This window comes from Nycticebus coucang, chromosome 6 (assembly GCF_027406575.1).
Source record: "Nycticebus coucang isolate mNycCou1 chromosome 6, mNycCou1.pri, whole genome shotgun sequence".
In the NCBI taxonomy this organism is placed as follows: domain Eukaryota; kingdom Metazoa; phylum Chordata; class Mammalia; order Primates; family Lorisidae; genus Nycticebus; species Nycticebus coucang.
In genome coordinates, this window is record NC_069785.1 from 121,889,457 (window position 1) to 121,916,008 (window position 26,552).

Below are 26,552 nucleotides of genomic sequence, written 5' to 3' on the forward strand. Positions count from 1 at the left end.
CTGCAACCAAAAAATAGCCGGGCATTGCGGCGGGCGCCTGTAGTCCCAGCTACTTGGGAGGCTGAGGCAGGAGAATCGCCTAGGCCCATGAGTTGGAGGTTGCTGTGAGCTGTGTGACGCCACGGCACTCTACGGAGGGCCATAAAGTGAAACTCTGTCTCTACCAAAAAAAAAAAAGAAAATGTGTCAAACGGTCTATAAAACCAGTGTATGGTGCCCCATGATTGCATTAATGTATACAGCTGTGATTTAATAATAAAGAAAAATAAAGTTTGTCAAAGAACACCATTTGATCATAAAAAAAAAAAAAAGTTTCCTGAGTCTTGCTCCTCTAATACTTGCTCCCATTTCCAAATTCTCCATCCCAACCCTCCAACCCCGGCAACCAAGCTAGACAAAGGAAGTGGCCAGGGGAGCTACTGGGCCCCAGCTGGAGCTGGGACAACAGTGACAGCACCATTCAAGGAAATCCAACTTGACAACCAAGTGACAGAGGCTGGGGTGGCTTCAGTACAAACATAGGAGAGAACTGTGTCCTGCCCAGCCCGGGGCTCAGCATGGGCTCAAGTGTCTACATGGCCTGCCTGCACTCTGGCCCTAGACAGGACAACTGCTTCACCACACCAGGCTGGGCGCCATAAGTCCCCTTCTCTCTACCTGTGGTTCTAGGTGGGAGAAAAGAGTGGAGGAGGGAAAGATGGCATCTGTCTGGCATCAAGCTCTTTTCAGTCTTTCATCAACCCTGGAGCCCCAGAGGGTTTAGCTAAGGAGGGCCTGCTGGAATCTGCTCCACTATGTGGAGCTTGGATCCCTGGCACATGGTGCCAGTACTAAACCAGAGAATTTCTTTCTTCCAAATTTGTCTTCTGGGCTGGACACCAGGCTGCCAATTTCTGCCAAGAGCTGCCCTTTCTCCATTGTACTCACTGCTTCCCTCCCAGCTGTTACAGCAGCTTCCAAGAGATGTAATTTTCACCCAGATACTGTACAATCCCAAGAAACTCTGTCCAAGTTGTAGTCTCAGCGAGAGCGGGAAGCCTTGTCTGTGCTAGGGAATAGATTGATTTTTTTGCCTGTTAAGGAAAATAGCCTCACAGTGACAGTCTAGCATGCAGCTAGGAAGCCCATGAACTTCCCCATGGTGGCAGCAGCCCTGGACAGGCATCATAAAGTCCAGAGCATTTTCCCCAGGCAGCCAAATGGTGGGAAGCATATACCCCAGCCTCTGCCTCAGAAAGACAGCTCCACCCAGCCACCTTGGTCATTGAATAGAAACTGGCACTGGGTTTCCAATGCAAGGACATTCCAAAGATGGAAACTTGGCTAAGTAACCTCTCTTCATTTCTGGACAAATTACAGTTCAGATGGAAGGTGGGGGTAAGAGTGAGCTGACTTGGGAGGAGAAAAGCCAGGTATACCAGAGCAAGAGTGACGATTGTGTTTAGAGACTTCCTGGGCTCCTGGATGGGGCAGGGGTGAGCTCAGTTTCCCCAAACTTCAGGGGGTGAAGAGTACAGCATGTTCCTTCTCATCGTCCTAACTGAGCTGGGCTGAGGACGGTGCCCTGTGTCTAGAGCCCAGGCTGCTGGGCAGCCTCTCTGGACGGTGCCCTGTGTATAGAGCCCAGGCTGCTGAGCAGCCTCTCTGGACGGTGCCCCTGTGTCCAGAGCCCAGGCTACTGAGCAGCCTCTCTGGACGGTGCCCTGTGTACAGAGCCCAGGCTGCTGAGCAGCCTGTCTGGACGGTGCCCCTGTGTCCAGAGCCCAGGCTGCTGGGCAGCCTCTCTGGGCGGTGCCCTGTGTCCAGAGCCCAGGCTGCTGAGCAGCCTCTCTGGACTGTGCCCGTGTCCAGAGCCCAGGCTGCTGAGCAGCCTCTCTGGGCGGTGCCCGTGTCCAGAGCCCAGGCTGCTGAGCAGCCTCTCTGGACTGTGCCCGTGTCCAGAGCCCAGGCTGCTGGGCAGCCTCTCTTTGCCTTTCTACTTCAGTCCACTCCGTTTCTCTTATCCCCGGGGCAGGGGAGGAGGGAGAGGGGTCAGCTGGCACAGAGCCTTGGAACATTTTGTTGACCAGAAGTCATTTATTGGCATAACAAAATTTCAGTTTTGGAAAATAAATTTGACCCAGCAGGAAGACAAAGCAGCCCAATTCCCAGTGGCCCCAGAGACCCTGCAACCCAGCCACTGGGGAAATCTGACACCACCGGGCTCCAGCCCAGCTCCTGCCTGGAGCCTTCTAACCCCACATGACATTACTAAGGACAATAGGACAGGCAGGGAGCTCTAGGACGAAGGTCTGGAGACCTGGCCTATCCCTGCCAGGATGGAAGCTAAGTCCAGATGGATATAGATAATGGCCCCTGAATTCTTTAACTGGTTCCACAGGCCAGAGAAGCTCCCCTCCCCTCCCTGATTCTATTTGCTATGACTCCAAGTTTAGCTCTAGGCAGAGATCTCTTTCATATTGACACGAGACATGAGACATTCCCTGACTCCTTTTCCCACACATCCCATGAAAAGAACCACTAGTTTACTCCTGAAGATGAACATGACCCGAACTCACAGGATTCATCTAAGTGCTGAAGAGCAGATGATTCTTTTTTTAAGTCCACAAAAGTTAGCAAAAGCCCAAATTCTACCAAAAGAAGACATTGCAAAGAAGTTGTTTAATGAATGTGACACTTAGTTTCTCTAAGTATATTTGTCCTAAGTCAATTTGAAGACAAAAGCCATTTCTGCAGATTCCTCCAGAGTCCTCAGGTTGGATGTCCCAATAGTGGCATCCCTTCAGAGACACCGATCTGCCAGGGAGGAAAGCAGGGGACAGGAACATGCTGCTAAGCCTGCCATGTGATGTCCTGTGGGACAGTGGCAGGGTCTGTAGAGGGCCTGGGAGACACTCACAATGCTCCGAAGCATCTTGTCCCCACCACTGAAGGTAACCGCCAGCATGGAGGCACACTCCTCTGCGTAGAATGGCATCCGCCCCTCTTCATCCACGGCACCTAGGGACACAAGAGGGAAGTGGAAGCTGGGATGAGGATGGGGTCCTAGAGTCATCTTTGAGCTGTTACCTAAGGGACTGTCCTGAGCTTAAACCATGATCTGAGTGACTCAAGTCCCTCAGTGTGCCCACAACCCTCATCTGAACAAGCAGCCTCAAGTGGCACAGAGTGTACTGTGTTTCAATAGGCTCTCGGGTAAAACTGGAGGTTTTCCACTCCTATACCTGCTTATTCATCCAGGTGTCCATTTTTTTCAAAACTGATTAAGCGTCCACTGTGAGTCACATACCATGCTAGGCATCAGGAACATAGGGAAGATGCCACAGCCTTAGTCTCTCAAGGAACCTAAAGAGGTCAAGTGCAGTGGCTCATGCCTGCAGTCCCTCCCAAGCAGTCTCAAGGAGCCTAGAGGCCAGGCTCAGTGGCTCATGCCTGCAATCCTAGCACTTTGGGAGGCGGAGGTGGGAGGACTGCTTGAAGCCAGGAGTTCAAAACCAGCCTTAGCAATATAGCAAGACCTTGTCTCTACAAAAAAAAATCACAAAAATTAGCAGAGTGTGGTTGCACATGTAAGTCCCAGCTACTTAGGAGGCTAAAGCAGGAGGATCGCTTGAATCCAGGAGGTCAAGGTGGTGTGAGACCACCAGACCATCATCTGGTCAAGTGAGCTACGACGATGCTACGACTTTTTTTTTTTTTTTTTTTTAGACTTGTTTGTACTCTAGCTTGGGCAACAGAGCAAGATCCTGTCTCTTTAAAAAAAAAGAAAGGGGGCCAAGCTGGGTGCCTCACACATGTAATCCTAGCACTCAGGGAGGCTGAGTTGCTTGAGCTCAGGAGTTTGAAACCAAGACTGAGACCTTGTCTTTACTAAAAATAGAAGAAAACTAGCCAGGCATCTCTAAAAAACGCCATGGCACTCTACCCAGGATGACAGAGTGAGACTCTGTCTCCAAAAGAAAAAAAAAGGAAAGAAAGAAAAGGAGCCTACAGTTAGGTAAGAACTAAGAACTCAGGTAAGTAAATACAGCTGGGGTGGCAAAGGCTCTGAGTGGGAGCACAGGTGAAGGGCACTTAATTTAAACTAGACGGGACTCAGAATCCTTTAAGCAGGAGGCAAGTAGACCACAGAAAGAGAGACGAGAGAAGAGGCTTAACCAGTTGTGTGGGGTGGAGGCTGTGGCACTGAGGGGGATCTCCAGATGATGGTTTAAAGGTGTTCCCAGGGTATGGTGACATCTAAGGAAGTCCCAAGATCCTTTGAGAGCAGGGCCAGTCCTGTCCGAGCCCAGAGACGATTGGGCTCACCCATTTAGACAGACACACTGAAGCTGCGCCCTCACCACTGAGTGATACATACTCGTACACACACACACGGCAACGCTACCTATGGTGACTGTGTAGATGGAGTTGGCATAGCCATCGTAGTTGCAATTGTCGTTGTGCTGGCCCCCGTTACCACTGGCCACCACAAAGATGCTCCCAAAGCCCTGGCGACCAGCAATCACCCCATGTTGCAAGGCAGCCTGAGAAGCAAAAACGTCAGGTGTCAGTTGAGGAACTCACGGGAAGACCTCTACCTGCTGTACCAGACTCCTTCTCCATCCCTTCTAAGAAGAAAAGGAAAAAAGTTCAAAGGGCACTGGGCATGGGGGAAAGATTTAAAGACAGACACAAGATGGAGACGGAGCTGGGAGCTGAACAATGTTTGATGATGTACTCTGCTTATAAGAGGATAGGGTGGAGGATTGTTTTCAAAGGAAAACAATCTCAAAGCATTGCCCCATTTCGCTGTCTAAGTCCTAGTGTCCCCATGCTTCCTGCCCCAAGGTTAGGCACACACTTCCTAAAAGGAGGCAGCAGGGCAAAAGGGACAGGGCTGGCACTGCAGATGGGGTGGGTGGGCAAGGGACTGCCTTGTAGCAGCTCTTCTAGGACTGAATGGGGAGGGGGTCCGTGTGGGTCAGTTACCTTTCCAAGCTGATGTGGGCCATCCACTGTCTTCCCATCATCATCTGGTCCCCAGCTGTTGAGAAATACCCAGAGGGAAGGGGCAGATCCAGGCTGTGGCTGCCCACCCAGGGCCTCCCAGTCTCAGCTGGCAACCCTTCTGCCCACAGCTCTTTCTCTCCTCCCAAGGGTTCCAGTTTAGGACTCTCACGATTAAAAGATGTAGGGTTCAAAGGTCCATCCCTTCTCCAAAGTAGAAAACAGAAGTCTGTGATAAAGTTTTTCTTTCCTTGGACATATCCCTAGTTTAGGACCATGTTCTCCTTCTCCTAAAATTCCTTTTTTCAGGTGGCAGGAGAAAGTACAGAGTAGCAGAGAGGGACGGGGTGACTCCTCTCCGGATCTAGGGATTTACCATGAAGGGACAGGGGTGACTGCTCCCCGGATTTAGGGATTTACTATGAAGGGACAGGGGTGACTGCTCTCTGGATCTAGGGATCTACTATGAAGGGACAGGGGTGACTGCTCTCTGGATCTAGGGATCTACAATGAAGGGACAGGGGTGACTGCTCTCCGGATCTAGGGATTTACTATGAGGCGTGACAGCAGAGCTCCACTGAAGGGACATCCACTCTGTGTATGTTCTTGGTTCTTTGGGGGAGGAGTTCTCTATTCTTTCCTCTAAGAGGAAATGTACCCTGTGGAGAATGTCGTGAATTTAAGGGAGGTACTGTTAGGGAGAACAGGTGCCATCAATGCCATGGGGGCTTCCCAACCCTGGTTCCTCCTTATCCCTCCTACCATGGCCATGACCTGAAGTTGCAGGTGCATTCATGTAGGGTGGCAGGGCTGGGTGCTGGGTGCTTAGCTTACCCCCCAGAAATAAGAAAGTAGGAAAGCAGGAAAGTCTACTTTCTCCTAGAGGTTTTATGAGTTTAGAATGTGGGGCTGACTGGGGCCTCTCATGTGGCAACCTGATTACTGGGGTCACAGAAGCTTAAGAAGGAGAATCCAGGGGCTGGGGATCTGCAGAAAGGAGGGCAATGGACCTATTAGTTGAACCCAGTGAGGGCACCCCTCCTTGGGCCTGCCTCGGTCGGTGGATTTGCAGGCGTTTTGCTGGCAGATTCATCCCTGGTGTGCTAGCCTCTACTGTATCATCTGCTCTATCTCACCGCAGTTCTGCCTCACCTGCAGCTGTAGATGTCATTGATCTGGTAGTGCTTGTTGAACGCCACAGCCTCCATACTGTCTGTGAGAGGTCCGTCCAGCACCCGGATACCTAGGCATCAAAGGCCAAAACATCTCCTTACTAATGCTGGTCCCCCAGACTGGGAACTGCATGGTGGGGAGCCACAGATAAAAGACTTACTTTTCCCTATATGCTTCCTGGCACTGTTCAAAATTTTAGACCAGGTATACATATTATCTGTCCAAAAAAATTTTTTTTTTTTGTAGAGACAGAGTCTCACTGTACCGCCCTCGGGAAGAGTGCCGTGGCGTCACACGACTCACAGCAACCTCTAACTCTTGGGCTTACGCGATTCTCTTGCCTCAGCCTCCCGAGCAGCTGGGACTACAGGCGCGCGCCACAACACCCGGCTATTTTTCTGTTGCAGTTTGGCCGGGGCTGGGTCCGAACCCGCCACCCTCGGCATATGGGGCCGGCACCCTACTCACTGAGCCACAGGTGCGGCCATGTCCAAAAGTATTTTTTAACACAATACTAGGTCTTAGATTTTAACAATCGTGGAGTCTGGTGGGACAGTCATAGGCCAGAATGTAGGTAACCAAGGTTCCCTTCTTATCCTTAACCTCAATCATAATAAAACACCTAGCTCAGTGCTTGACACAGATATCCAATAAATGGTATTCATCCCCATTGCTACTCTCATGGATGCCTCATTTTGCTCTTTAAAATGGGTGGGTCACATCCTGGTGACCATGGCGGGACAAATGGCCTTTCAGAACAAGGGACCTGATCACAGTTAAGGTTTCTGAGCCCTCTGCAGTTTCATTTACAGAGGGCTGCTGCCCTCTGCAGGAATGTTAAAGGATCACACCCAGTCCACGCACTCTGCAAGTTCCCAGGAATTAACCAGGAATCACAAGGAGGGTTCCCCATTCATTGCCCAGAGACTGAGAGGAAAAGGAACCAGAGCCAGGGGAGAATAGGGCTGCTGAGCGCCCCTGAAAGGATGGAGAACAACCTGTGACTGCCAGTAGGACTGGAAACTAGAAAGCCAGGACGTGTATGGCGCCCCCATAAACATGGGATTACAGAGGAAAAACCAAGGAGAAGGCACTTTACAGATTATGAAAATACAAATATAATGTAGTCAGGTAAAAGGTCATTGATGGTCTACTCTGTTTCAAGTAGTGGAACTTGCTAAAAAACATGTTTGAAACACCACTGCACTGAAAAATCACTGAACTCATTTGTCCACAGATGCCTGTTATAAATTTACCCTTGCTCTATGCTATGTGTAGGTGTCAGGGGTGGGATAAAGACATTTCAGTGTGGTAAGGGGTACAGAGAATGAAGACTCTGGTTACAGGATCACCTTACCAAGGCTAGAATCAAAGCATGAGTTACCTGCTATGCGGCTCCCATAGGCCACGCCCACAGCACAGAAGCTGTTGTTGGGCACAGCAGCAATCTCTCCCGCACACCGTGTGCCATGGTGGTTGCCATTCTCTGCATCCGGGTGGGGCATGGGGTCAGGGTCATTAGAGTTGAGGTCATAGCTACCCTCGGGGCTCTGAAATATTGGGGGGGGGAACATGTGATCAAATCCTGGAGCACAAGGAGGGAAGGAACAGGGAGTTTAGGACTCCAAGCCAGGGCAGCAAGCCCATCTTTCTTTGCAAACCATGTGGGTTCAAGATATGAGCAAAGGCCTGGAGCAAAACTGAGAAGAGCAAACTTCTCTCCTGCTGCTGTAGGAATGTGTCTACTGCTCCATAGCTTTGGAAACCTGGATACAAGAGGTTTAGGGCTACCTAAAAGCCACACTTCAGAGAGAGGAAGGTACGCAGAACTTCTGTGGAGAGGAAAGTTGCCAACAGGGGCCACTCCCTACTCCCCAGGGAAGGAGTGGCACTAGGAAGCAGGAAGCTCTGCCTGGGTTTGCTCTCCCACAAGGTGAGAGTCACCTGTGGGGCCTTGACTGCCAGTCTGGAAAGCTGGCTGGGACAATGGGGAGAAGATGAACATTATCCCACCACCCAGGCTTCCGTTTGACCCAAAAACCTTTAGGAGAGGGGATAAGACTGAGGCCACATCAAGAAGGAGGTGAAGTGTGGTGGTGGGAGGGGTCATTCCGGGGTCACTCACATAGTTGGGTGCAATATCCTGGATGGTGTGTTCCACTCCATCATCCACTACCACCACCGTCACCCCATGCCCAGTCACGTTGCGCTCCCACACACCTGTCACGTTGATGTCCCTGCCAGGGCTCCGCCGGTTATTCTGTAAGAGAGGGGGTAGGATTCCAGTGACACACAGCAAGCCCCAGAGAGAGACGCGGTTAGAGCTGGCAACACCTTTTCACCCTTGGCCCAGGAGCCAAACAGAGGCTACAGACCATGAGAGCCAAGGAGGGGTAAGTGAGGGCTGTGCCACACAGCCTTGGTCTCCAGATAGTTCAGCACCAATCACAGGTGACTTAGGTGAAATGGTGGCTAGAATTAAGGGTTATGTGTGGGATTATATAATTATTATGCCAATTTAGTAGTTATCTCTTATGTAATGGTGTTCACTATGAGTCTTGCGCTGTTCTAAGTGCTTTTCATATATTAATTTGCTTATCCTAACCATAATTCTATGAGGTAGGTACCATTGCAATCTCCATTTTACAGATGAAGAAACTGAGGCATAGAGAGGTTAAGTAGCTTGCCCAAAGGCACATGTTAGTAGGTGGCAGAATTGGACCGTGGCAACCACTGGTTGCAGTGAGAGCCCTGGGCTCTCTAGAAAACAGTAGAGGGGAGGTGGAGCCCTGGGGCAAAACACACCACAGAAATGTTCCCTCAGGCCAAGGATGGAAGGAAGAGCGACACAGTCAGAAACCCACTAAAGAAATGCATGGGGCCAGGCACAGTGGCTCAGGCCTATAATCCTACCACTCTGGGAGGCAGAGGCGGTGGATTGCTTGAGCTCAGGAGTTCAAGACCAGCCTGAACAAAAGCAAAAATAAGAAAAACTACCCAGGCATCATGGTGAGTACCTGTAGACCCAGCCACTTGGGAGGCTGAGGCAAGAGAATCTCTTGAGCCCAAGAGTTTGAGGTTGCTATGAACTGTGATGATTTCTACCCAGGTGACAGAGTAAGACTGTCTCAAAAAAAAGAATGAAAGAAAAAGTATCCAATGTACTCAGCCCTACTATGAAACTAATTATAACCTAAGAATATGGGCAAAGGGGAAAGGGAGGGGGAGGAAGGAGGGAGGATGGTTGGAGGAGGGATTGGTGGGACCACACCTACAGTGCATCTTACAAGGGTACATGTGAAACTTACTAAATGTAGAATATAAATGTCTTAACACAATAACTAAGAAAATGCCAGGAAGGCTATGTTAACCAGTTTGATGAAAATATTTCAAATTGTATATAAAACCAGTGCATAGTGCCCCATGATTGCATTAATGTACACAGTTATGATTTAATAAAAAGAAAGAAAGAGGGCGGCGCCTGTGGCTCAAGGAGTAGGGCGCCGGTCCCATATGCCAGAGGTGGCGGGTTCAAACCCAGCCCTGGCCAAAAAAAAAAAAAAAAAGAAAGAAATGAATGGAAGCTATCCATCTGAAACTGACAACTGCAGCGCTGGACTCACCAGGTGCCATTGCTGTGGGTACTTGGGGTCATTGAAATGGACGCTGCGCTTGGCCCGCTTTAGCAGCCTCTGCTCTGAGTGCCAGCGCACAGTTTCATGCCTTGCCAACACTTCTTCCGCCTGTTGCCGTATGGCTTCCACCTCCAGGGCCTGCCTGCGTCCAGCTGGCTGGACAAAGAGGTAGTGACCCCGGAGCTCTCCGATGCGCCCAGCATTCACCAGCCCTGCTGCCTGGGCCAAGGCATCTGCTTGCTGTTCCAGAGTATCTTCTGCCCCTTCAGCTTCCAGGCTATCCAGATGAACAGCCCAGCTTAGCCCCCCTGGATGCCGGGCATCAGGCCCACCTGTCCCTGCCAGGCACATGACCCAGGGAACCAGTAAAAAAAGCCCGGCTAATTCCAGCCAGAGACAGGTGGGCAGGCCCAGGGGGGCATCCAAGTGTGGCACTTTCTGCCTCCCTTTCGGCATCAGAGCAGTAGGCTGCAGACAAAGAGGAAGAACATAAAAGAAATAAAAGAGCTGATAACAGTAGGAATCTGAAAAGGAAGACTTTGAAATATCAGTGTGTTCCCCTTGGAAGTCCCCAATCTGCTCCTTTTAAATTACTGAGTGTTTGATCTTTTCTTTTTGTTCACATTTATCCCTGACCAACAGGAATAAACCCTCAGATGGAGTGTGGGCCAGTACTAACCCCAGTGGGTGACCTCCCACAACCTGATGGGCCTATTCTCCATTACACCAGATCATCTAGCAGAGGGTCTGCTCACAGACACCATGCCCTCCCCTGCTGCCATGTATGTGGTTCACACTGCATACCACTCCCACAAACTACTGGTAGCATATGATTGTTCTTTAGGAGGCAATCCCTCCCCCTATAGAGGGGACATAAATCTTTCCCCTCTGATTCTTCAGTGCAGTTGTCCTCAGGATTAACTCCCCAGAATGGGGCCCCATTCCCACCTGGACTCTACATGAAGTTGAGCTCCTGGTCCGGCTACCCACGTCACACTCATCTTATGCAAACGGAGAAAAGGCATCACTTTGACTGTGAGTAGTGTTGACTCAGCACAGGCTACAGACCTGGGGGACCTAAGAACAGGAGAAACAGTGTCCCACCAAATCCAGTGGAGCAAGCAGAGGCTAGATGAACTCCAGTACCAGTGACCAAAGAAACTTGATCAAGTGTCATTTCTAGGGATCTAAAATAGATCATAGACCAGAACAGAACTGGTTTCGTAAGGCCAAATCAGCACAAAATCCAGAAACCCCACGCTTGTGCTATCATGCCACCCTCCTTTCATTATTCCCCTCTAGAGGCCCAATAGAGAACCTGTTACAAAAATGCCTCCTGAGAAAGTAAGTAACACACTTTCTAGAAGTCCAGGAGGTAGGTAACTTCCTTTTTTTTTTTTTTTTTTTTTTTTGAGACAGAATGTTACTATGTCACCCTCCGTAGAGTGCCCTCCAACTCTTGGGCTTAAGCAAGCGACTCTCTTGCCTCAGCCTCCCAAGTAGCTGGGACTTCAGGCACCCTCCACAATGCCCAGCTATTTTTCTGTTGCAGTTGTCATTGTTGCTTAGCTGGCCCTGGCTGGGTTTGAACTCACCAGCCTCGGTGTATGTCGCTGGCGCTGTAACCACTGTGCTACAGGTGCCAAGCCAGGTACATAACTTTCTGATTTGTGTGTCTTCCAAGGATATTAGGGGAACTGAGGAATAGTCAAGAGGCAGGGGGAAAGCCAGAGAATACAAATGAAACTGAACAGGCATCAAGGACAAGCAGGCAAGCAGGAGAGAAGAAACAACTGGAAAACAGCACTAAAGAACTACCCCTGCTTGGGGCGGCGCCTGTGGCTCAGTGAGTAGGGCGCCGGCCCCATATGCCGAGGGTGGCGGGTTCAAACACAGCCCCGGCCAAACTGCAACAAAAAAAAAAATAGCCGGGCGTTGTGGCGGGTGCCTGTAGTCTCAGCTGCTCGGGAGGCTGAGGCAAGAGAATCGCGTAAGCCCAAGAGTTAGAGGTTGCTGTGAGCCGTGTGATGCCACAGCACTCTACCCCAGGGCAGTACATTGAGACTCTGTCTCTACAAAAAAAAAAAAATAAATAAATAAATAAAAGAACTACCCCTGCAACTAGCTCGGCAGGTTGGCCTTGAAGTGAGGGCTCAGTTTCCAATCGCCTGGGTTTCACAGAACCAGGGGCTCTGCTTAGGAGTCCTCAAAGAATGGCCAAATTAGAACTGGTTGGCAACCTGGTTTCACCTGGTGACAGGTGAAAGGGGTGGCAGAACATGTGTGAACCTATGGCTGGCGGGGTTCCTTTAAAAGCTGCTGCTCTCAACTGAGTTCACCCTGGGGCAGGGCTTAGTACTGAGATATACGCCCCAACAGATCTAACTCAAAGTATTCCAAAAACCGGGAATTTTACTGAAGACTCAGTGTAAAGGGAGAGGAGAACTTATGCCACCCTACATTTCCCTCCAGAGATCTCCGTTCCATACTTCTTTCTTTTTCTCTTAGGTACCCAGGCATAGTCACTCTCAAATCTCTGCCTGATGCCCCCCACCCCCTGCCGTAGCATCGATTTTCCCAAGTTTTTTGGGTGTCTTCCCAAGTCTGCATACTCTACTAAGAAAAAAAAAATCCTGTTAGATAGCCAGATAGTGACCCATCTAAGGAGGCTTCTCCAGTCTCAGAAAACCCCACCACAAATTTCCGGAAGAAGGAGAAACCTGAGCTCTTCCTGTCTCCCAGCGGCAGAACAGCACTTTTATTCTCAGGCTTCTGGGGCAGGAACCTTAAACTCGTTCTGAAGGCAGATCTAACCTCTCCTAAGCGCTGGGCCTATCTTTACACCTCTTAGCGGTCAAAGGCGTATGGACAGCCCGCAGTCCAAGATTCTGTTTCAAGTGACTGTCCTCCTCGCTGTAAACCCAGGTCCTAGAAACCATGTTACGTACAGGGGTCAGCTTCACAGATCCCACCCTTCCCCGACCTCTTATTGCTCCGTGCAACATGCCCCCTTCTCATTAGCACTCCTGCTATGCTGGAATCCAAGACCTCGAGGCCCCATACCCCTGGATTCTCCCACGCCAGGACCGAACGCTACTTCTGTTTAGCTCCCTTATCCTCAGACGCCGGCTTCCCCCGGCTCTGGCCACCTGGACTTCCAATGTCCAGCCCGCACCTAGTTCCCAACTCACCCGCCCGGCCGCAGCTGCCGCCACCTCCCTGCGGAAACTCGCGGCTTCCCGGGAGCCGGAGCAGCTAGTGACAGAAGCATCACTTCCGCCCCGGCGGCGCAGCCAATCAGCGGCGGCTCCGCAGGCCCGGGCCGTCCCGACGCGCTCCAGCAACCGGCGCTGGGGGCCCGCTCCCGAGGGCGGCCTCCGTGGGCAGAGGGCGTGCGGGCTTGGCAGGCTGAACTCGCGGGGCTCCACCGCCCCGAAGCCACGGGTCATTTTCAGCAGGGTCCCTCCCGCAGGGTTCTTCTTCTTAATGGCGTCCTCTGAAAAGGGCATCTTGGTGCCGACCTTTAAACACACCTGGTTGCTCTTCTCCCTCTGACCGCCATGGCCCCAGCTCTCCCTGAAACCTCCACAGAGGGGCTCCTGCCCCCACCAGGCCGCCTTGCTTCTCGCGGTCGGATCTCTCTTCTTCCCTGTGCCCCTGAAGAGCCCTCTGGGATCTCGGGGGTCTTCCGCAGCATCCTCGTGTCTCGGGCGGCGCCAGCTCTCGCCGACAGAGGGCGCCGTCGGGGGCGGCGCGGCGCCACTGCGGCCTCTCCTCTCGCCGAGCGAACCTCGCCCCCTCCGCTCGTGTCGCCGGAAGTGGGAGGTGTCGCGCGCGGGCCGGCGCTCGACCCCTCCCCCCGTAGCTCGGCCGCCCCCTCCCCCCGCTCCGCCCGCTCAGGTGCGTCCCGTCCCTCCCCCCATCCTCCCGGGGGCGCGGCGCGGGAGGTGTGTGCGGGGCGCGCGCGGGGAGGGGGCTGCACGGCGAGGGGCGGGGGCGGGGGTCGGAGCGGGGGGCGTGGAGGGGGCTGCGAGGACGGGGACCGGGGTCCTGGCCTAGAAGTGGGGTGGGGGGCCGAGGGGAAGATGGAGAGGGGGCTCCGGCCCGAGCGAGCGGCCTGCTCAGCAGTCCCCTGTTGAGGGTGACGGCGGCCAGCCGGCGCTGCTTCCCCCCATTGTCCTCTTCCGACTGTCCCCTGTTCTCGCCCGGGGACTCCTCTCCCGGCGTCGCCGCCGCGCCAGGGCTGCCTGTCGCGGTGCAGGGTTCCCTCGGCACTCGCTACTTTGCAGCCAGATGTACCTGCCTTGGGCTCTCTGGCCGCGGAGTTGCATGTCTGACCCTTGCTCTGTGGTTCCGAGTGCGGGGCCCCCAGGACTCCAGGCCCGGGCTCTGTTGGAGACAGGATGTTTGCACCTGAGGGAACAATAATGGCGATTTGGGGCCGTTTTCTCCCGGGAGCTTTGTATAATGAGGCAAGCGGAGGCACGAGAGGGTCTGTGGGCTGTGACTGAAGCGTTCGTTGACACAGCCCCGTCTTCGTATTTGCCCCATGCATTTGCAGGGTTCACGGGTCTACCTGTGATGCTGTTAAAATAAAAACAAGAATGTAAACTAACCCTATGTTTATCCCCCCTACACACACCTCCCAAGTTGTTTTTCTCTTTTTTATTCTCACCGTAGAAGTTTATAAGTTTGTTCTGCAGCATAGAGGATGACCTTTTGATCTGAAAAACAACAGAAGCATCTGTCGGGAGTCCCTTTCTTGTTACCGTTTTCTCACTTCATGCTAGAGTAACCAGGATTCAGCCTTTTTTATGCCGCTGTGTAACTCCAAAGAGTCTGTACTTTCCGCAGTCCGTGGGTATCACGCTTTTCCCATCTGGGATGAACATACTGACAGAGCTGAAGATACACTTTAGCGTTGCCCTGTACTTGTTCTCACGTGCAGACACCTCCCCAAAACTTCACTTTAATGGAGGATGCTTCGACAGTAACAGCCATAAAATGATTTGAAGGCATAAGATATTATAACTACTAGGCCAAAAGATGCATCTTTTATAAACGATAGTAGATAGTGTAGGCATGTGGACCATTTTCTTGCAGACTATGATCTATTTTAAATAACTGCATTTCTGCCAAAAGTGAAAATAAAATCTTTGCACAGGATCTTAGATATTTATATAAATGTGGTGATTCCTGAGGATTGATGCCCACTAGGATCTATCATATGCAATAGCTCTTTTAATACATGTACCCTACTATAGAATACTCTTAAGTATGTTCTAAACTCCAAGGTTTTCTTTGAGTTTCTTTCCTGGAACAGTTCTATTGTGAAGACGTTTTGAGGGGGAAAGATACATTTATTTTAAACTTTTGAAAACGTGTAGTCTGTAATTTCTTCCTGAATGTACAGAACACGATGGCGGCATCTGAGGTAGCTGGTGTTGTGGCCAATGCCTCCAGTCCTCCAGACTCATCTTCTAGTTTATGCGCTTCCAAATCAGAGGAAGGTCTCCCAGATGGTCTAAGGTAATGTGTGGATTCTTCACTGGGAAGATTCGTTTGGTTCATTTGGTTAAAGGGCTTTTGAGATGGGCTTCTGTACCTGGTCTTTTCTTTCTTTCTTTTTTTTTTTTTTGGGGGGGGGGAGCTCCAATAGTCCTGAACTAAATTGAGATTTTTAAAGGTAGGGGGCAGCCTGATCTATCTTTGTATTTCTGGTATCCAGGACTCCATCTGCTGTTGAGCACTCATGCTAAATGTTTGTTGAATAAATAGAATCAGAGCACAGGGGGTTTAAACTCATTAAAAAATGCAAATATTACTCCTTCATGGACTGTGTGTTCATTTAACCATGTGTTTATATATTTGTGTAAATGAGACTTTTATATAGAGGTATATACATCTGTGTATACACATACATATAAATGTATATGTGTGTCTATCTAGATAACTTTGTTCATATGGCTTACTGCTTCATGTATACATTTTGTCTCCCAGCTAAAATTTTGAGAGTAGGAATTGGTGATTACCCAAATTGCGTCTTATAATACAATATCCTTGTAATAGTACCTTGATATGTACAATGTTGAACTAAATTAACTATATAGTTAGCTCTGAGTGTCTGTTGGGGATTAGCTCTAGGACTCCCCTCAGAAAGGAAAATCCTCAGATGGTCAAGTCAATATAAAATGGTGTCGTATTTGTGTGTAACTTATACACATCCTCCCATATATGATACTTTAAGTCATCTCTAGGTTACTTATAACATTTAATCCAGTGTAAATACTATTTAAATAGTTGTTATACCATGTTATTTGGGGAATAATGACAAGAATAAAATAGCCTGTTCAGGCAGCGCCTGTAGCTCAGTGGGTAGGGCGCCAGCCACATATACAGAAGCTGGCGGGTTCGAATCCAGCCCGGACCAACTAAAACAATAATGACAACTGCAACAAAAAAATAGCTGGGTGTTGTGGCAGGCACTTGTAGTCCCAGCTACTTGGGAGGCTGAGACAAGAGAATTGCTTAAGCCCAAGAGTTTGAGGTTGCTGTGAGCTGTGATGCCACAACACTACCCAGGGTGACAGCTTGAGAATCTGTCTCAAAAAAAAAAAAAAAGCCTGTTCATGTTTAGTACAAATGCACCTATGCATTTTTTTCCCGAATATTTTTAATCCATGGTTGGTTGAATCCGGATGTAGAACCCACAGCTACAGAGCGCAGGCTGTATGTTCAACGTTTTTCTAGAGTGCTTGGGATCTAATATAATAGATAATACTGTACTAACAATTTTGTATGTATTAACACATCATAATAATACCAGAAGGTAGGTGCTAATATTACTGTTCCCATTTACAGGTGATGAAAATGAGATGCAGAGAGGTTAGTAACTTGCCCAAAGTTACTAAGCTATGTTGGAGTCAGGGTTTAGATAAATAAAATCAACCACATACTTCTAGTAATCATAGCTGCTAAGGTTTACTGAGTGTTTACTATATACAAGGCACTGTACTAAGTACTTTATATGTGTTATCTCGTGTAATTCTCACAGCCCTACCAAGTGAATAATGTTGTTTCACAAATGAAGTAGGTTGTCCAGAGTCAAATAGCTAGTAGTAGAGTGAAGATTCCAACCCATTTACTCCATATGCCCAAATTTATAATTGAGGACCTCTTCCCCTATTCCACAGCTATTTCCCTGCAAGAAAGAATTAGAGGGCGGCACCTGTGGCTCAAGGAGTAGGGCGCCGGTCCCATATGCTGGAGGTGGCGGGTTCAAACCCAGCCCCGGCCAAAAAAAAAAAAAAAGAATTAGAGTGTTTATAAAGATTTTTACATCATGAGGCTTGGCTTCTGTAGCACAGTGGGTACAGCACTAGCCACGTACACCCAGGCTGGCGGGTTCGAACCTGGCTCAGGACAGCTAAACAACGATGATAACTGCAACAAAAAAATAGCCGGGCGTTGTGACGAGCGCCTGTAATCCCACCTACTTGGGAGGCTAAGGCAAGAGAATTACTTAAGCCCAAGAGTTTGAGGTTGCTGTGAACTGTGACGCTGTGGCACTCTTCGGAAGGTAGTAACACAGTGAGACTCTGTTTAAAAAAAAACAATTTTTTTTTTTTTATACAGAGCCTCAAGCTTTCCCCCTGGGTAGAGTGCTGTGGCATCACAGCTCACAGCAACCTCCAACTTCTGGGCTCAAGCAAGTCTCTTGCCTCAGCCTCCCAAGTAGCTGAGACTATAGGCGCTGCCACAACACCTGGCCATTTTTTGGTTGCAGTTGTTTGGCAGGCCCGGCTGGATTTGAACCTGCCAGCTCTGGTGTATGTGGCTGGCTCCTTAGCCGCTTGAGCTACGGGCGCCGAGCCAACTTTTTTTTTTTTTAGATCACGAGACTTTCTTATAATTGTTTCATTTTGAACAAGTACTACCTATGTGTTGAGGAAAGAAGGATACACTGACTTGATGCTTAAGGGAGTCAGCTGACAGAATCTGTTTTAAAAAAACAGGGAGGGATGGCTGGGGGCGGTGGCTCACGCCTGTAAACCTAGCACTCTGGGAGGCTGAGACGGGTGTATTGCCTGAGCTCATAGGTTTGAGACCAGCGATACATTGTATACCTAATAGTACATTGTTGTGTGCAATGTTTAACTATATATAGTTACCTCTGAGTGTCTGTTGGGGATTAGTTCTAGGACTCCCCTCAGATACCAAAATCCTCAGATGGTCCAGTCAATATAAAATGGTGTCATATTTGTGTGTAACCTATATACATCCTCCCACACGTAATACTTTTTTTTTTTGAGACATAGTCTCACTATGTCGCCCTGGGTAGAGTGCCGTGGCATCACAGCTCACAGTAATCTCAAACTCTTGGGGCTTAAGTGGTTCTCTTGCCTCAGCCTCCCAAGTAGCTGGGACTATAGGCATCTGCTACGATGCCCGGCTATTTTTTGTTGAGGTTGTCATTATTGTCGTTTAGCTGGCCCAGGCCAGATTTGAACCGCTAGCCTTGATGTATGTGGCTGGCGCCATAACCACTGTGCTACCGGTGCCAAGCCCATATATAATAGTTTAAATCATCTCTAGGTTACTTATAATATTTAATCCAGCCGGCCGAGCAAGCTGGCTCATGCCTGTGATCCTAGCACTCTGGGAGGCCTATGTAGGTGGATTGCTTGAGCTCATGAGTTCGAGACCAGCAGAGCCAGAGTGAGACACCGTCTCTAAAAATAGCGAGGTGTTGTGGTAGGCACTTGTAGTCCTAGCTACTTGGGAGGTTGAGGTGAAGGAATCGCTTGAGTCCAAGAGTTTGAGGTTGCTGTGAGCTATGATGCCACAGCACTCTACCAAGTGGGATAAAGTGAGACTGTGTCTCAAAAAAGGTGGGGGAGGGGAACAAAGGAATATAACATATTCCTGGGTGATGAAAGATTTATAGTTGTAAATACTGGATGCCATTATAAATATATTTTAAAGATCTCTTTAAAAAGCAGTGCATTCAATGGCTATGAGAAATGACAGAATATCTCAATGTTGTGCTTATGTATACTGATATGAAATTTCTATTGACAGTTGAATTTTGATTCAAAATTGTGCTGTAGGCAACTATGAAAATGAAGGTGCTATGCTCTGGAAAAGCTGGAGAATCTAAAAAGTGGCTTTTTTTTTTGAGACAGAATCTTACTTTGTTGCCCTTGGTAGGGTGCTGTGGCATCATCGCCCACAGCAACCTCAAACTCTTTGGGCTCAAGTGATCCTCTTGCCTCAGCCTCCTAAATAGCCGGGACGACAGGCACCCACCTCAGTGCCCAGCTAGTTTTTTTAGAGACAGGATCTCGCTCTTGGTCAGGCTGGTCTCGAACTCCTGAGCTCAGGCCGTCTACTTGCCTTGGCCTCCCAGAGTGCTGGGATTACAGGCATGAGCCACTGTGCCCGGCCTAAAAAGTGGTTCTTGTCAAAGATCTTTATAAGGAGTTTGAATGAGAATTGTTTTTGTGAAACATAGGAGTGGAATAAAAACAATGTTTCTAAGTTAATATTTTATTGAAATACCATGTGTAACTAAATTATTACACGTAACTAAATTGAATATTCTAACAAGCATTAGGTTATTTCATCTAGATCCTTGAAAGTTTTTCATAATGGCTCTCAGAATTTTTTTGGCTCTTTAGAGTCACTTATGTTTTGGCCTTTACTGTAGATTGTCTTCAGAACCCAGCTTAATTTCCAAGCTAGTATTACCTGCATATGGGATAGAAGTCATTGGAATGAAATAGGAGTTTTCTTCAAGAAAGGCTTATGTACTTTAATTTTATTCTTCTAGTGGTAATGTTGAAAATACTACATATTTAATCCTCTTTGAGATTGAGTAAAGAGAGAAACTTTTTATCTTATGTTTTTGATAGCCCTAAAGACTCTGCACAGAAGCAGAAGAACTTGCCTCTGTCGAGTGTAAGTAGCCAAACGATAACCAAGGAGAATAACAGAAATGTCCACTTGGAACACCTGGAGCAGAATCCTGGTTCATCAGCAGGTGACACCTCAGCAGCCCACCAGGCGGTTTTAGGAGAAAACTTGATAGACACAGCCCTTTGTCTTTCTGGCAGTGGGTCTCAGTCTGATTTGAAGGACTTGGCCAGCACAGCAGGAGAGGAGGGGGACACAAGCCTCCGGGAGAGCCTCCACCCAGTCACTCGGTCTCTTAAGGCAGGGTGCCACACGAAGCAGCTTGCCTCCGGGAATTGCTCTGAAGAGAAATCCCCACAAGCCTCCATCCTAAAGGAAGGTAGCAGGGATACAGGCTTGGATTTCCGACCTGTAGTGCCTCCAGCAAATGGAGTGGAAGGAGTCAGAGTGGATCAGGACGATGACCAGGATAGCTCTTCCCTGAAGCTTTCTCAGAACATTGCTGTACAGGTCAAGTATCAAGTTTCTACTACTAAACTGGAATTGGGGGTGTGGGGGTTGAGGATAGGAGGTAATTCTTTATATTTGGTAGAGAATTACACTATTTTTTTTTTTGCTGGCAGTCATTATGCTATTTTCATACAGTGCCATGCAATGACTTCATTCTGGTGTTCAGTCAGTAAGAAAGCTGGTTTCTAATCTTACAGCCAGCCAGAACTTTATGACCTACATAAAATCACTTTCACTGAGAAATCGATGTGTACAAGTCATTAGCATTCACATTTCCCATCCTTGTCCTTGCAGGAGGAGTCCTGGTTAATTCTCCGATCTGCATCTTAACAAGGACAGTGTGTCCTGCCTTGTAGTGACTGGTGTCTTTGTCACAGGAGAAAGTATGGGCACAATAGGTTGTAGGGGACAAAATCCTCATGTCAGACTTGAGACTTTCTCTCAGTCACTTTTTGATCTCGTTCACGTTATTTTTGGTATGAATGATTTCTATCCATTTGCCAGAACTCTATCGCTTTTTTTGCTTTGAAGCTGATAAGGGGAAACAGCAAAATGTTTCTTAGTTGTGGCAGGTTTCTAGGTGAAGGTACTAGAGTAATTCTTCCTCTTTTAAAGTGTCTTAGAGCAGTTCTGAATATAATTGTTTCTTTTTTTTTTTATAGACTGACTTTAAGACGGCAGATTCAGAGGTAAACACAGATCAAGATATTGAGAAGAATTTGGTAAGTATCTAAACTGTCATTGTTGTTACATGAAATCATTAAGGCAGAAGATCTCTAGAGGAATAGCCTCTTAGAAAGGGTGCAGGAATCCCCTTCATAACATCTCTGACAAATAGTTAGCTAATTTCTACTTAATCACTTCCAGGGATAGGAGATTACTACTTCACAAAGCAGCCTATTGCTTTTTTTTTTGTTTTTGAGTTGCCTGGGCTGGAGTGCAGGGGCGTCATCGTAGCTTACTGCAACCTCACACTTCTGGGCTCAAGCAATCCTCCTGCCTCCCCATCCTGAGTAGCTAGGACTACAGGTGCACACCATCACACCGGGCTAATTTTTCTGTTTTTACTAGAGGTGAGGTCTCACTCTTGCTTAGGCTGGTCTCAATCTCCTGGCCTCAAGTGATCTTTCTATCTTGGCCTCCCAGAGTGCTAAGAATGTAAGTGTAAGCCACCATGCCTGGGAGGCCTATGTCATGTCTATTGAGCCCCCCCCCCCATTGCATTTTTAAAAACTCTATTATTAGATCTTACTCTGATTACTACAGACCCTTTATAAGTTGTTGGTAGAGCTTTCTCTTGAGCTTTAAGTGGTAAATCTAGTTCCTGTTGTGCTTGTTAGCTCTATCCATATTTGAAGTTTTTTTATGCCTCTTCCTCTTATCCCTCAAATCCAAACCTTTCCAGATGAAATATCCCCAGATGTTTTTGGCATTACTTATATGAATTTTTCTTTTTAGTTTCTTGTTTTTGTTTAGAGACAGAGTCTCATTATGTCACTCTCGGTAGAGTGCCATGGTGTCACAGCTCACAGCAACCTCAAACTCTTGGGCTCAAGTGATTTCTCTTGCCTCAGACTCTCAAGTAGCTGGGACTTCAGGGGCCTGCCACAGTGCCCAGCTATTTTTGTTGTTGTAGTTGTCATTGTTCTTTAGCTGTCCTGGGCCAGGTTCAAACCTGCCAGCCTTGGTGTATGTGGCTGGCACTATAACCACTGTGCTGTGGGTGCCGGGTTCTTTTTAGTTTTTTATCATTCTGATTACTTTCACCTAGATGTTTGTCATTTTATCAATATTTCTTTTAAAAAGTGATCTTAAGCCAGGTGCAGTGGCTCATACCTATAATCCTAGCACTCTGGGAGGCTGAGGCAGGTGGATTGCTTGAGCTCAGGAGTTCAAGATCAGCCTGAGAAATAGTAAGACCCCATCTCTACTAAAATAGAAAAACTAGCTGGGTGTTGTGGTGAGCACCTGTAGTCCCAGCTACTTGGGAGACCGAGACAAGAGGATCTCTTGACTTTAGGAGTTCGAGGTTTCTATAGGCTATGACAGCATGGCACTCTACCCAGGATGACAAAGTGAGACTGTCTCAGAAAAAAAAGTAATCTGGAGGCTGGGTGTGGTGGCTTAGGCCTGGAATCCCAGCACTTTGGTAGGCTGAGAAGGGAAGATTGCTTGAGACTAGGAGTTGGAGACCATCACGGGCAACACAACAAGTCCTCTCTTTACAAAAAATAAAAAAATTAGCCGGGTGTGGTGGTTTGCAGCTGTAGTCCTAGCTACTTGGGAGGCTGATCTGGGAGAATCACTTGAGCTCAGGAGTTCAAGGCTGTAGTGAACTATGAATATGCCATTGCGCTGTAGTGCAGGAGCAGAGCAAGACCCGTCTCAAAAAACACAAGTGATCTTGAGAACCAAATGTAATAATCCAGATATAATTCGTTCACAATATAATGGGTATGTCTGTCTTTCTCATTTCTTTTTTTTTTTTTCCTTTTCTTTTTTTTGCTTGTTTTTTTTTTTTTTTTGTGGTTTTTTGGCCAGGGCTGGGTTTGAACCCGCCACCTCCGGCATATGGGACTGGCGCCCTACTCCTTGAGCCACAGGCGCCGCCCTTTTTTCCTTTTCTTTATCATAGTACTACAGTACTTGTGTTCAGGTACTTGAACACAAGTGTGAAGCTTACATTGACTTATTTTGGCAATCTCATACTGTTGAGCTTTCAGTCAAACTTTATCAAGTCTCTTTCTCATGCAGTGTTTACTTGTGTCTTATTAGTTTGGTTTTTAAAACGTAGGCAGTAAAACTTCATATTTATCTTTGTTAAAATGGTCCCCTTGATCGATCTATGGCTTTTTATTGCTAAAACTTCTACCCTTTAAGTGTATGTATGAATATCTAAGTGTATTTTTTAAGAGGATGGCTAATGACGGGAAAGTTACTCCAGGATCAGGAAGTGGTCTTTAGAGTAAGATATGTTAACTAAATGGAGAATAATACAAAAAGGAAAAAAACTTGTAGCAACCAGATAATAAAGTGGTACAAGTTGAAGAATTGAAGGACAAATTAAAAGAAGTAAGTTATTGGAGTACATAAACCAGATGAAGCTAATACAAGTTTTTAACTAGAGCTGTGGTTCTCAACCTTCCTAATGCCATGATGTGTTTTCATTGTTACAGAGGGGTCGCGATGCTCAACTAGGGGTCAGCTGCTCAGGAGTTATTTGTGATAGACAGGTAGAAAGGTCCTCAAGAAGAGAGACCTGGTGGAGATGGATGAGGTAGAAGTATGGGTAGAAGAGAACCTCTGGGAAAGGGAAAGAAGTCGCCTTTTCTCAAGTGCTTACTCCAGGCACTTTGTATTTATTTTGTCCTCATAGTTATAAGCAGGGTTCAGATGACTGTATGGGAATTGAAGGAGGAGGAAGGCATAAATAAGCTTTGCATCATTCAGTAGCATCATTCTTTCACACTGGGCCAGAAGAAGCGCAGGGTTTTGTTTGGCTATGTCTTTTGGGTGGTTATGAGGCCCATGTGCTTTTTATTTTTATGTTTTTGAGAGACAGCATCTCATGCTGTCATCCAGGCTAGAGTGCAGTGTTGTGATTATAGCTCACTGTAACCTTTAACTCTTGGTCTTAAGTATCCTCCTGCCTCAGCCTCCTAAGCACCTGAACTATAGGCACAGGCCATCACACAGCTTTATTTTTTCATGTTTTAATTAAATTTATATAGCCACATATGGCTAGTAGCTACTATATTGGACAGTGCAATCATGGAGCTTAAGTAATACCTTGGAAAGTCACTTAATGAATATTCCTTATTATTAAATTGGGAAACAGCCTTTTCTTGTGTTGTTCCCAATAGGATAAAATGATGACAGAGAGAACTCTGTTGAAGGAGCGTTATCAGGAGGTCCTGGACAAGCAGAGGCAAGTGGAGAATCAGCTCCAAGTGCAATTAAAGCAACTTCAGCAAAGGAGAGAAGAAGAAATGAAGAATCACCAGGTATTCTGCTTATATTGAAATTGTCACTGAGATAAGTAACAATTCCTAATCAAATAAAATTAATTTCTGAGATGAGAAAAATAAAAAAGCAGTATTTACTTTTTAAAAGCTATCATAGAATTTTAAGCATAGAAAGAACCTTTGAGAGCATATTGTACAAACTCTCATTCATATGATAGTTCATAGAGAAAAGTCCTATTTATTTAACATTTTGTTGACATAATTGACTATCTACCTGGAAAATATTTGATAATATTTCTGTTTCATATTATAATAAAATACATAATCATAGGTAGGTTAAAAATTGACATATGTGCCAGGTTCACTGGCTCACACCTGTAATCCTAGCATTTTGAGAGGCCAGAGTGAGACGATAACTTGAGGCCAGGAGTTTGAGACCAGCCTGAGCAAGTGTGAGACCCCATCTCTACAAAAAACAGAAAAATTAACCCAGTGCAGGTGCCTGTAGTCTCAGATAGTTGGGAGGCTGAGGCAGGAGGATCACTTGAGTCTAGGAATTTGAAGTTGCAGTGAGCTATGATTGCACCAGTGACTGCGCTCTAGCTTGGGCAACAGAGCAAGATGCTCTCTCAAAAAAGTCCCCAAAACTCCATACAAAAACTAAAAAGTGGCTTGGTGCCCATAGCTCAGTGGTTAGAGCACCGGCCACATACACCAAGGCAGGTGAGTTCAAACCCAGCCCGGGCCTGCTAAACAACAGTGACAACTGCAACAAAAAAAATAGCTGGGCGTTCTGGTGGGCGCCTGTAGTCCCAGCTACTTGGGAGGCTGAGGCAAGAAAATTGCTTGAGCCAAAAAAAAAAAAAAAAAAAACTAGAAAGAAAAATTAGAAGAAAATTTAGAATATTTATGAAACCTTAAATTGCAAGGGGTCACTTTAAACAAAAGGCAGAAAACTCATAAGCCATAAAGAAAGAGACTAATCAATTTAATTACATATAGTTTAAAACTTTGGTATGGCAAATGATATAAAAATAAGTTGGAAGATTAATGTTAGACTGAGAAGAAGAAATACTTGTAGTATATCTAATGAAGGGTTTAATAAGCATGACATTCTGTGATTCCTCCAAGTGCATGCTAAAAGTCAACAGTCTAGAGAAAAATTAGAAAAATTTATTCGGCCGTTTTCCTATCACTGCTATAGCAATTATGCCTTTAGTGACTTAAAATGACACATATTTATTAACTTACAGTTCTGAATGTCCTTAGTCCAAAATGTGTACTGGGACAAAATCAAGGGCTGCATTCCTTCTGGGAGTGCTAGGGAAATATATGTTTCATTGCCTTCCAGCCGTTAAAGGTTGCTGTATATTAGTGACCACCTCCTCCATCTTCAAAGCCAGCATCTGTCTGACCGTTTTTCTGTAGTAACATCTTCCTCCGATCACAGCTATAAATGAGTCTTCACTTTTAGGGGCTCATGTAATTTGATTGGGCTTACCCAGATAATGCAAGATGCTCTTCCCATTGCAAGGTTCTTACCTTAAATCACATGCACACAGTCCTTTTTGCCATAAAAGGTGACACATACACAGGTTCCAGGGACTAGGATGTGGACATATTGAGAGAGATTGTTTCATTTTGCCTATCACAGTTATAAACAGTAATTCACAGAAGAGGAAAAGCCTATCTATTATAAATGTATAAGCCTATCTATTATAAATGTGTGAAAATAAGCTCATGACACTCATTCATTCATTCACCTAATTAATTTTTGTTTTTGTTTTTGTTTTGTTTTGTTTTTGTGGTTTTTGGCTGGGGCTAGGTTTGAACCCGCCACCTCTGGCATATGGGACCGGCGCCCTACTCCTTGAGCCACAGGCGCCGCCCCCAAATTAATTTTTTTGAGACAGAGTCTCACTCTGTCAGCCTGGGCAGAGTGCTGTGGTGTCATCACAGCTCACAGCAACCTCAGTCTCTTGGACTCAAGAGATCCTCTTGCCTCGGCCTCCCAAGTAGCTGGGACTATAGGCACTCACTACCATGCCTGGCTAATTTTTCTGGTTGTAGTAGAGTTAGGGTCTCACTTTTGCTCAGGCTGGTCTCTAATTCATCTTTTTTTTTTGCTCTTGTTTTTATTTTTTATTGTTTCAGGTTAATTTGAGGGTACAAAGAATTAGGTTACAATGTTTGCATTTATTAGATAGAGTCCCTCTTATAATTATGTCCTACCCCCACGAGGTGTGCCATGCACCCTAACGTTGTGCCCATTAAGTGAGAGCATGCCCTTCCCCCTCCTTCCTACCCTCTCCCCCTCTCTTGTTCTTCCACCCCCCACCTTGAATTGATTTGAGTTTTTCTCTTA

The 26,552-nt window shown here is 47.1% G+C and overlaps 2 protein-coding genes across 9 annotated transcripts in view; one reads left to right on the forward strand and one right to left on the reverse strand.

The window, feature by feature from the left end:
• The window catches only part of PCSK7 (proprotein convertase subtilisin/kexin type 7), a 32,422-nt gene extending 19,303 nt beyond the window's left edge, over nt 1-13,119 (reverse strand). For 2 of the 5 annotated variants that reach the window (XM_053593256.1, XM_053593260.1), the window contains exons 1-9: nt 12,989-13,110; nt 10,746-10,874; nt 9,786-10,265; nt 8,288-8,422; nt 7,547-7,712; nt 6,142-6,232; nt 4,972-5,026; nt 4,388-4,526; nt 2,900-3,000 (exon numbers count right to left, since the gene is read on the reverse strand). In XM_053593256.1, coding sequence (XP_053449231.1) covers nt 2,900-3,000; nt 4,388-4,526; nt 4,972-5,026; nt 6,142-6,232; nt 7,547-7,712; nt 8,288-8,422; nt 9,786-10,253 — 1,155 coding nt within the window. In that variant the 5' untranslated portion in view covers nt 10,254-10,265; nt 10,746-10,874; nt 12,989-13,110. Of the gene's footprint in view, nt 1-2,899; nt 3,001-4,387; nt 4,527-4,971; nt 5,027-6,141; nt 6,233-7,546; nt 7,713-8,287; nt 8,423-9,785; nt 10,266-10,745; nt 10,875-11,392; nt 11,539-12,611; nt 12,726-12,988 lie in introns of those variants that run through there. The other 3 variants (XM_053593258.1, XM_053593259.1, XM_053593261.1) reach the window with 3 other exon arrangements.
• A 21-nt stretch (nt 13,120-13,140) lies between these two features.
• Nucleotides 13,141-26,552, forward strand: part of RNF214 (ring finger protein 214) — a 29,187-nt gene continuing 15,775 nt past the window's right edge. Inside the window, exons 1-6 of one of the 4 annotated variants that reach the window (XM_053593254.1) lie at nt 13,151-13,744; nt 15,211-15,326; nt 19,712-19,839; nt 20,017-20,222; nt 20,885-20,944; nt 24,086-24,226. In XM_053593254.1, the coding sequence (XP_053449229.1) occupies nt 13,358-13,744; nt 15,211-15,326; nt 19,712-19,839; nt 20,017-20,222; nt 20,885-20,944; nt 24,086-24,226 (1,038 nt within the window). In that variant the 5' untranslated portion in view covers nt 13,151-13,357. Of the gene's footprint in view, nt 13,745-15,210; nt 15,327-19,711; nt 20,223-20,884; nt 20,945-24,085; nt 24,227-26,552 lie in introns of all 4 variants that reach the window. The other 3 variants (XR_008380564.1, XM_053593253.1, XM_053593255.1) reach the window with 3 other exon arrangements.